The following is an 11,064-nucleotide window of genomic DNA, read 5'->3' on the forward strand; positions in this document are numbered from 1 at the left end:
TCATAATTGGTCATTAAAGTTAATCAGTTACTAAGTGTTCACATGATAGCTACTGTAAATAAAATAAGCAACAGTATCAAATTTTGGAAATATATATGCAGAAAATCAAAATTGTAGCTCTAGCTCTTCTAGATCATACTATGGCGTTTGCTGAAATGTGAACAAGGCTCCTGTGTGGGAGCTGAAACACCTTTTAAAATTTTGAATCTTTTACCTTGGTCAGAGTTTTCTTATATTTAGCTACGTTGGTCTCCAACCAGATGTAAATAATCATTCTGGCAAACCAAAGTGACCAAAAAAACATTCAAATTCAAGTCGTACACGTCGCATAAAACTACATTGCAAGTCAAATACTGATATCATAAGAATTAAATTAGGCTTTACATGTGAAAGAACAGCCGCAGACTTCAATAATGCAACAAAAAAACTTTTTTCTTTCACAATTTTTTGGGTCTCTACCACCCATTCTTAACCTCCGATGGTCAAATGATGACCACAGCGCTGTTGTGGACCTACCTAAAAATGGCCTCGTGACGTGATTTAAATGCCATGCTAAGATGTGCCAATGTATTTTGTTAGATATGTTATGAAGATGGCATGCTTAAATTTGTACAAGAACTACACATCACTATGGATGCAGCATTGGAACATACAAGCTGAAGACACGACTGTAACTACATAATATCTTTATTGCTCAATCACTTCTGCTTGGCAACCTTCTTTTTCGGTTTCGTGACTCGTTTCTTGGTCTTTGTGGTCTTCTTCTTTTGGGGCGCTGGAAGTTTGGAAGCCCTGAGCCGGTTCTTGCGCGACTTCTTGTTCCGCAAGGTGCTCTGGATGAGCAGTTTGCGGCACCTGGCCTTTTTGTCGAACCTGCAGAAGAGGAGTCGATTTCACAGGAAGTCGCGGAGAACAAAGCAACTCCTCCCAGCACAATATTGTACATAGAACGAACTCTTAGATGTGACTTGACTTTTTCGTTTCTGCTTCGTACTTCCACCAAAATGCACCTATTCTTTATCTCGATTTAACAAAATAGTAGTTTTACGATGCTGTTTTGATTGTATGAAAGTTTCAGCGAGAAAAACAAAGCTAATTTGGTTGAACTGTACCAACATTAAACATGAAGATTGTTAAAAAAGTAAAACACTAATCTCTATGGCACTTTGCATGTACAGACAGATTGTTTTGACATTTGAAAAGTCCATTTTGTTCATTGATACATGAGGATAGTCATTCTTTCTGTTGCAATCCAGGTGTTAGAACTTATGTGCAACGTGTGTAATTGTTGATACTGCTTAGTGTTGCTTCTAAAATTGCACTTGATACCTTCACGAATGCATGTGCACTAAATGTAGGGGAACAAGAAGGCCTTAGGCATTTGCAACGTCATTTTCACTACTGAAAGAGAAACTTCCACGCAATGAAGTTCGCAATAGTGTAAAAGATAGGTTCACTGCAAGTATGACTTCGTTACATTGAGGTTTATCTGTATGCAAGTACTACTGTATGATTTTCATTTGTCTCTATGAAACCTTGATGAAAAAAAGAAATACCTATTAATTTAAATCACTGAGCTTAGTGGCAGCGCAGAACTAGAAATATGAGGCAGGCGCAAGTTGATGCTTTGGCATAACGAATTGCGCTAGTTGGCACAGTTTGCCAACACAAAGAAAGCAGTGCTAAAAGCGCACTGTCGACGAACGGAGAGAAACGTAGTACCATGTTTGTCTCCTCTCGTCATCGTTCCATTCTTTAGAATTGCCTTCTTCAAGTTGCAGTTTGAAGACTACAGCTATAATGAATACTGATATAATGAACTAAATATGAACTTTGGTTGGTCTCGCTTCATTTCAGTGGCATTTATTCCTTTTATAAAGAAACCGAAAACGCAACAGCTGCCGCGATATTGGCCACAACGAAGAAATGTTTGGTTAGTGCCACAATCAAAACTGAAAAGTAGCGTAAAAAGCAAAATAAATATTAAAAGAGAATTCACAACCACATTTTTAAATATGTGGCTGTGACATAAAAGATTTGTTCAAAAATGTGGCTAAGAAACCTGCGGAACTTTTGGACATGCAGAACTTTTGGACATCCAGCAGGCAAAAAAACGCGCATTTGACTGGTTGCGCCACCGAAATCGTATTAGATTGAAATGCCGCAAGGAGATGGGTAAGAATTACTTCGTTCATAGTGGGTTTGAAGCCTAGAATAATGCATTTTTGTATCTAAGATTTGTGCTGGAGCCACAATGTCAATTTTTATCTCTGCTAGTACAATGAATATAGGATATAACAAACTAATTTATGGTCCTGATGCCGCTTCGACAAGGTTCGAATGTAATTTTTCCGAGTACATTGCAATACTGGCACACACAGTTCCACAGCACTCACTTGCGCGTGGTCTCCTCGGCACTCTTTTCTTGGATCTCGAGCAAGCGCCTGAGCCTCCTGTCACCGAGCGTCTCGTCCGTGAGATCCTTGGCCCCCTTGTGAAGTGTTACCTGGCCCGAACGCTTGACCGTGACGCGGGCTCCCGGGATGGTCGTCAGGTCTCCCTCGACGTCGTCATCCGGCTCTCGTGGCTTGGGCAGGCGAATTTCATTGCGCGAACCTGTGCAGCGGCAATAACAGGTGGCACACACCACAAGCAGGAAGTGATAAGGGGAGTGTTGTTGTACGCTGTCGCGAAAACACCCTCAAACGCTGCGCTGTCACACCAGACGCAAGCGAGTACAGATGGGCCAATTAATTCTACACTCTTACAAAAAACACGTAGTACAATGTTAGTAACTGCAGTATTTACTACCCCATGTCAACATTACTACATGTCGCTAGTGTTTTACTACAGTAGAAATAGATGAGAGGCAGTAAACGTGGCCATTAGTACGCAGTGTGCCAGTGTTAATAAAAGGTACCACCTGCATTGGCCACAGTATGTTCGGCTGTAATTGCAATATTCTTATGGAGAATTACGAGAGTTATGGTTCACCGCCCACTCCTTTGAGGTGCGATCGATTGCACTGCGTGCAACAGGCTTTGCTTCCGTACGTGTTTATTACAAAAGCAAAAAAATGACAGCAGTTAGCACGCTCATGCGAGCCAACTCTACTGGTGTCACAAAGTGCAATCGCGATGTAGCCCAATCCGGATCAAACCTCTCAACTGCGAATGGCTCTCATCCACAACTTGTGCAAAAGAACCATCGCCAATGAGCAATTCAATCACAATCTGGCTCGTTAGCGATGAAGGTGCACTGTGTGACACCGGCATCGAAATCAATTTTATTGCGATAGCAATTATATGACAGTCTCGGCTGGATTTTGCCGTCGCCGTCGCCGCCGGCATGCACCGTATATGTATAAGTATGATATATATATAAAGGCCCCAAAGAAAATAACTCAGAAAAATGCTTCCGAAGCGCGGAATCGAACAGGTACCTCTTGCTCCGCAGCGAGCGGCGCTATCCACTACGCCACGAAACGCAGATCCTCCACGTAGCTAACGGCGAGCGTTAATACACACCATTTAGCGCTGGACGGACTGAGACAGAAGGCGATATAAGCGTTTCTTCATTACCAGCGCGGTTGCGCTAGTAGCCCGACGGCGCATTAAAAGTCGTCGGAGAGCTCGCTCGCTTCTCTATATTGCGCATGGGAGAAGCTTGCCCTTCCGCTGTCTGCTCGCGCGGTTTTCTCGTGGCGCAGGGTAGAGGAATGTTTCACGCTTTACCGTGATGTCCGCGCTCATGTTACGGCGCGTACTAATGTCACTCGAGCTCAGGGACGCCGCAAACGAACAAACAGAAGATGAGCGCGAACAATCAAGTGTAACAGCTCAACACTTGAAGCACGATAGTTTCCTTCGCTGCTTCGGCCGCCTTTGCAACAGAAGCGCTGTTCAACTGAGAGTATCCATTGGCGAGCCTCACTTCGTATAGCATAGTTCCTTGCTATCGCATTCATTGCTTCGCCCTTGCGGCGAAACTGTGACTTTTTTATTTTCCATCTTACAAGACAGATGGAGGGGTTGTAGATAAAAGCTGCCCATGGGCAGCTTGACTGGTCTACAAACATAATGTTCAGCAGGGACGTAGTAGCAGAGTTTAAACTGAAAACAGATGGGGAGCCGAAGCCAGAATCATTTTAAACGGACACTAAAGCAAAACAATGAGTCAGTTTAGATTGATAAATTGTACTTTGACAATTCTAACATCGTTAATTTCACCATCATACGTTTATTAATAGAGGAGAAGATCAATGTCAAAGTTTTGCTTTTAAATTTCGTGCCAAAATCTCCGCACGTGACATCACAGACTTGAAAGCGCATTTTCCTTATTTTGGTGACACTGGCTCAATAAAATTTCCTGAAAATTGGTATGTTAAGTCTACGGTTCTCTCAGAGGACAAAGTAGTTCAGTTTTACTGATTAAGAACATTGTAGGACCAAGCAGATGCCGTCAAAATCTATGATGTCACAACGTTTGGTGCGGGAATTTCAAGGTGGTGTCGCCACCCGCATTTCCTTTTAGCGCACTTTCTCGCTCATCAAGCGCCTTCTCGCGGTAAGAGTCGTGCTTTTGGCACTTCGAAAGAGTAATTTACTAATACAAGAAAAATCGTTTTTCAGTTTAGTATCTCTTTAAAAAAATTTGTGGTGCGGGTTATACGTGCCAAATTATGCTAACTGTGGTTGACTGCACGAGACGGCCTCGGTGACATACCGAATGACATGTAGAGGGGTACACTAGGCGACTTCTGGGTCTTGATGTGCAGTGAGAGCACGTTGGGCCAGCCTCCAGGCAGGCGGCAGGCCAGCGCCTCGCAGGCGGCCATCACATTCTCGGCCGCGTCGGCGTCACTCATTGCCAGGTTGCACACCTTCACCGTGCTGCGCAGGTTTTCGGCAGCAAACAGTTAGACGAAAGCGGCACAACACAATGCCATCAGCGCAATGTGTGGAAGAAGTTCGTTACGTTGAAAAATTGCAGTGAACACCCACCTCGCTGTTCCCTCTCCCCTAAGTGGAAGCTCTGTGGAGGACAACACCGCCTCGATGTCGCGCCGGAGGTGCTTTGAGGACAGGTCGATGCGCCTTGGTAGCCTGAAAACAGGAGCAACACTCATTTCGTGCAGTAATGTAGTGTTTTGGGCTTGTTGGTACGACATTGTGAGGCTTATAGAACATGGAGAGACAAGGATGAAGAAGGCGGTCACACACACAAGTGTTATGTGTGTGTCATGTCCTTCTTCGTCCTCGTCTTTCCATGCGCTCACGAACTCATTTCGTGGTTGCATTTGAGAATCTTACTGACATCTACTCGCTCTCGTAGCTTTGTGGCACTGCTAACCTCGAGGACGCTGGTCTGATTCCCTGCCACGGAAGATGCACTTATATGGTGTCCAAATGCAAGAGAACCTATGTACTTAGATGTATGTGCACGTGCAGATTTATGTTAAAAAAATGCCACATGATCAAGAGTCAAGACAAGTCCCTCGCTATGGCGTGCCTCATAGTATCGTGATTTCGGCATGTGAAACTCTAGAATTACAAATTTCTTTTAATCAACATGAACCTAGACCATCCTTTACTTATGTATATTGTGCATCCACCATATATATTTATTTCCTTTAGAGCACGTAACGGGTCCTAGGTAGGACATTGCATGTGGGAGGAGCTACACTTGTGAAAAGCATATATATATCAGGGTGAGACGGCTGAAATCGATTTGGGAGCAGTTTTGGGAGCAGCAAAATTTCAATTTGGAGCAGGAGAACCTTGTTTGGGAGCAGTTAGTGATTTATTATGTCGTTTTGGAGCTTGAAAAAACAAATTTGTAGCAACTTGGAGGAAGAAACGCACATTTTAATCGGCTTAGAATACACATAACGTTCAAAAGGCCTTTGGAGAAAGCTTTTTTTTAACAGATTATTGCCAGGTATGAACTACACTACTTTTTACAAACTACGCAATTTATATAACCCGGGTAACAACATATGAAATAGATGAAAAAGTTTTTAACTAGGTTCACTTTACATTTGAAAATAAAAAAAGAAAAAACATCACATTTTTTCAAATAATAAAAAAACGATTGCACAAGAATTGTAGTCACATAGCAGTAGGTCTTTGAATGGTCAATGAACGATTCTTACTGCACGCGATTGCGGCGATGCCTTCACGTGTAACTCAGGAAAGAACAAAAGCGGTATGGCGGCCACCGATGAAGGCATGGGGGGGGGAGGTCACATAGTCAACTGCCGATTTTTCGGACGCCCGATTTTCCGGACATGCTCGAAAATTCGGACACTATCGCGGCACCGTCACCAGCCCCATAGACGTCAATGTATAAGAACGTCCGAAATTTCGGACGCTGAAACTCTTCGGTGTCCGATTTTTCGGACTTTCTGCCCGAATTGTGGGTCCGAAAGGCATTATTGGAGCCTTCACCTCTGCCGCGTCAATCATCTTTAGGTTTGAACCAGCGCGTACGCGAGTCGATCTGTGTGCGACAGTAGCAGAGTCCGAAAGTCAGCTTGCCGCATGCCGAAGCGTTATGGGGTGAAGCAGACCAGAAATTCAAAGGGGCCGCTATCGCGGCGCCGTGCGGCGATGTTACGGATAAGCAGCGGAAATGCACGGAGGCGTGATGGCGGCAGCTGGCAACGCGCCGGTACGACTTAATCGCTGACAACCCTTACGATAAGCATCTTCAGTTAACTGCTCGGTAGCACGTGGCCTAGCGCAGCTGCATGCGTACTGCACGCATTTAATAGGCGAGAGCCCAAATGCGCCGCGCCGCCATTCCTGCTGCCTCTTTGTGCGAGACCGCTAGTGCGCCGCATAGACGCGTTGCCTTCGCGGACGAAACCAGCTCGCCATTGCCGCGCCCGTGTGCGGTCAAGAACTAAGTGCGCATCACGAACCCTTTCATGATAAATGCGTGCGTACGATACAGCAACAGTAAAGTGACGGCGTCAGTTTAGTTGGCGATGTACTGCACACAACTAGAAACGATCGGCTTGATACGGCAGCAAATGCTGCGTATCAGCGGCGATTCGGCGATGTGTGCGCATATGCGCACACGCATCGGGGAATGCCGGACGAGTCGTCCGCTCTTCCGTCACAGTCTTTGTGTTCCGCGTCATCGTTTAGAAACGCTTCATGCGAGATAGCCGTAATCTGTGGTGCGATCTTGTACGCATTCCAAATAAACACGGAGGCGTGGCGTTACATCCAGCTGCACGCGAATGGCCCATGTGAGCCGCGACAGACATCACGGCCCTGCATTGACCAATCGCGTGGTCACTTGCGATCACGTGCGGCTGGATGTAATGCCACGCCTCCGTGTTTATTTTGGAACGCGTACAAGATCGCACCACTATTCCGCGCTTTGCTGTTATCAGCGGCGCTCATCACGAGATGTAAAAGTGGCGGTTGGCACGTACGTAGTTAAGCGGGGTTCGCGGCAGGTACCGAATGTATTTGCGAGAGCCTGGGCGCGCACTAAAATGCCTGATAATTGTACTGGGAGGCATTAAAGCTGTTTCGGACGTGGCTGTGGCGATTTGACCGCTTAAGCGGAATAAAAAGCATGAATTTGTTTTTTTTCGGACTGCCCGATTTTTCGGACGATTTCGCGGTCCCTAGGGAGTCCGAAAAATCGGCAGTTGACTGTATTTACAACCACTCAGAGGCGATTACCCACAGCACTATGGAAGCCTCCATTACAAAGGCGCGTAGAAGGACGCTTGGGCGCGTTAACATGCTCTGCGAACGTATCCCTGGCACTGCTTCTAAAGTTACGTTTCCCATGCTGAAACTGATGCAGGCTTGAAATTCTTGCTTGCGGGGTCGTTTCGGCGCAGTTGGGCGCAATTTTTGCAATTTTATGCTTTCGGAGCAGCTTGGCGCAGGAAAACGGAATCGTATCAAAAATGCGCAATATGCGCAGCTGTCTCACCCCTGTATATATGTACAAGGAGAGCATCAGAAGTGCCAGTAATGTATAAATATGATGAGAACATACAGGAACAGTCAATAACATATATTCTTTGGACAAAATGGGGATAAAACACAAGAAAGTTTATGGAACTTCCAAAATAGTATTAAAGAGGGGAATACGTGCGAGTAGAGCGAGGAGGCTCTTACGAAAAATTATATGCACAGTTCTCACAGATTGAAAAGTAGCAATTTAGGGCTAGGTAATGCACGTACCTTCCTTGACACTGTCTTCAGTTCATGTCCCATCGGCTTAATATTGGCTTGTACACTTATATCAGAGCCAAAATCACCTTTAGTGGCCAGATTCGTAGATCATGACGCGGTTATCTCAGGCAATTACGCATACCAATGGTTATACTTGAAGTTTTGACGTCGTGTCTCAGCCTCTGGGCACTGTACACAGTACATATAACAGAATCACTTGAGACGGGTGCCTGAGAAAATGCCAGCAATTTGGGAACGGTTTATCAAAAATAATTCATGAGGTAAAGGATTACAAAATCTGTAACATATCAGGTACAGTTAAGAGTGCAACATGTCATTAACTTCAGTTCCTATTGTACAGCCCTTTCCCTGTTCAAAATACTCAGCTCAGTGAGCAGCCTAGCGCACAGTGTGTCTGCAGACAAGCAAGATGCGTGAAGAAACAGTCCAGCAGCGAAGCAAAAAGCCGAACATACTTGTTTTTGGCAAAGAAGGTCTTTCCAAGCAGGCGATGCAACAGGGGCAGGATCTTGCTGTCACCGAGGAAGACATCGTAGCCTGCGCAGAGGTTGCGCTTGCTCTCATACGGAGTGTACTCTGTCCTCAGCTGCCGCAGTGGTATGATCTGAAAGGAAAATGAAATCGTATGATCACTGCTTTGTGCAGGGGCAGTGCAGCTGGAGAAGTCTTCTGGGTCGTGACATCATCGAAGTACAGTAGGCTCTCGGTAGACAAAAAACTCTTAAAGGGCCAGTAAACAGGCTCCGACTTTTCTTCTTACATCTCCCAACCAAGCTTGCCCATTCATGCAGAAAGCCGTGGCGATAGCATTTTATCGATATCACAGCGCGGAGCGCCGCGCAGACGCTCCATTTCGAAAAACAATTCCCGTGCCCCTCTCCACAGCCTGTCCAATCCTCCTTGTATGTGCAGCTACGTAAAGTTGCCCATGAGCAACTTTACGTAGCCACCGACTTCGTCTATTGGTCCTCTGCACTACAAAACGGTGCCATGGCCCTGTGGTTATGCGGTTTTGGCCGCGCATTTACCGCACTTTGTCACCGCGCCACTAGGAGGACCCTAGAACTGCACTGACACGAGCGACTCGTGGAGGAAGCCTTGCTCGATTGTTGGCTGCGTATCGCTGACGTAATCGCTGACGTCTTGTTACGTTGCCAAAGTGGGCGTAATCACGATGACAGGCTACCCCCTCTTCGCTGCTGATAAGGGTGGTAAGGCTGAGTGAGAAACCGAAATTAGCCGAAGTTTTACAGCACTTATTCGCAAAATTCTTGCGGCAACATGTTCACATTGTACAAGTGCTCAGTTATCGCTTCACACACATTTTGGACCGTGGGGCTGTTTACTGGCCCTTTAAATGGAACTGCTGCTTAAATGGAACAACTGCCTCTGATATTATAGGTCTTGTACTTGAGCTCTGCACCCTTGTTCATGTCTCAGTTAATAGAACTGTTAAATGGAACACAATTTCCTGGTCCTTTCAGGTTCCGTTTAACGACAGTCTACCGTATTCTGGCAGGATAACGCTTGTTTACTGAGACATACTGAGCCATGCTGTGGGCTGCTTTACACTGCAGCTCTGAAGAAATAAAAAATCGATCAACGAACGAGTTAATCAATCAATAAACCATTTTCCTCGCACGTGAACATGATACATATTGCCAATGGCAACATCAGCTGCATAATTTCAGACATACACAACGGTCATATACTAAGCACTGCTGTGAGAGTAGAATTCACTGGAAATCTGCAATCGGCTCACCACTGCCACTTAAAAGTTTTTTCGTTGTGTGGTGCTCTTCTTGCAAATATTACACTGAACATAATTGACCAAAGCCGTGACTGGAAAGCACGTGACCTCTCCCAACCGGCACTGGCGCCGGCGCCAACAAATGCCGCAGCAACCACCAGCAGTCGCGGCGTAAGAGAGGGGTATCCCCACAGCAGAGGTTGCAGCCACCCTCCGTAATGACAACCAAGCCAAAAGATACGCTTTCGTGCTTTCATCTCATCAAAATATGCTTATGGATTTTCTGCAACGTTTTTTGGTGCTTACTTCAATGTTCCTAGTGACGCCAGCATCGGCCAGGAGTTCCTTGTAGTGATCGACCGTGAGCTCGCTGTCGGCTCGCCTGTCCTTTTTGTCGAGGTCACCGGTGAAGAGGCAGATTTCAGACTTGTCAGTCGTCAGGCTGTGTGGCAGATTTCTGAAAAAAAAAAAAGTTCAGTACAGTTCCCGCAGGATGTCAACCCAATCGAAGTAGACACCGTTTTCACACTGTCGCAGATCCTTCGAAAGCCTGCAGGGGGACTCACATTTTGATCCACTCCGTACTTTTGTTGTAGGGAATCTTCTTCAGGGTGAACTGGAGGTAGACGTCATGCTCCAGAGTTGTGTCCTCGTCCAGAATGTTTTTAACAGACTTTTTGGTCAGATGCTTGCGCTCCACGGTCCGGAGTGCCTTTATGGACTCCACAACCTAAAAAAAAGAAACGCGATTATCAGCGCACGATCGCTTTGACAGTAGGTACGGTGACGCTTCTGAGTCTGAGTAGAAAAGAGTTATGTAACGGTCAGAAGCAAAACGACTTCTTAATTTTGTTGCAAACACTACGTACCCGCTTGACATCCACGTGCGCCATTGTGGATCTAGAAAGGGCTTTGGATCGCTTCAGATGCGGCTTGTTTAACGAAATCGAAACGAGTCGCAATAAACACTACTCTAATGGACCACCGATTGAACCCAAACATCCCAATAGACTAACATCAACTGTACTGTTATACTTAACGTACAAATGCGGTTATGCTGTACAAGTTATACCGCTTGTGCGCTTG

At 45.7% G+C, this 11,064-nt stretch overlaps 1 protein-coding gene across 1 annotated transcript; it reads right to left on the reverse strand.

Moving 5' to 3' along the window:
- Positions 1 to 681: 681 nt before the first annotated feature.
- LOC119378527 (ribosomal L1 domain-containing protein 1) lies at positions 682 to 10,871 on the reverse strand. Its single transcript, XM_037647633.2, has 8 exons — positions 10,848 to 10,871; positions 10,545 to 10,708; positions 10,285 to 10,435; positions 8,684 to 8,832; positions 5,004 to 5,105; positions 4,726 to 4,892; positions 2,397 to 2,616; positions 682 to 873 (listed from the first exon to the last, which is right to left on the reverse strand). The coding sequence occupies exons 1-8, from the start codon at positions 10,869 to 10,871 to the stop codon at positions 699 to 701; spliced, it is 1,152 nt and encodes a 383-aa protein (XP_037503561.1). The 3' UTR covers positions 682 to 698.
- Between the last annotated feature and the right edge of the window lie 193 nt (positions 10,872 to 11,064).

The sequence above is a fragment of the Rhipicephalus sanguineus genome, unplaced genomic scaffold (genome assembly GCF_013339695.2).
Source record: "Rhipicephalus sanguineus isolate Rsan-2018 unplaced genomic scaffold, BIME_Rsan_1.4 Seq857, whole genome shotgun sequence".
Lineage (NCBI taxonomy): Eukaryota > Metazoa > Arthropoda > Arachnida > Ixodida > Ixodidae > Rhipicephalus > Rhipicephalus sanguineus.

Excerpts from the sequence above, each read along its gene's own strand:
- LOC119378527 (XM_037647633.2), bottom strand. The coding sequence starts at position 10,871 with ATGGCGCACGTGGATGTCAAGCGG. Across the intron at positions 10,436-10,544 it reads AGTACGGAGTGGATCAAAAT|AAATCTGCCACACAGCCTGA; the intron begins GTGAGTCCCCCT and ends TTTTTTTTTCAG. Across the intron at positions 874-2,396 it reads GCCGAGGAGACCACGCGCAA|GTTCGACAAAAAGGCCAGGT; the intron begins GTGAGTGCTGTG and ends CCTCTTCTGCAG.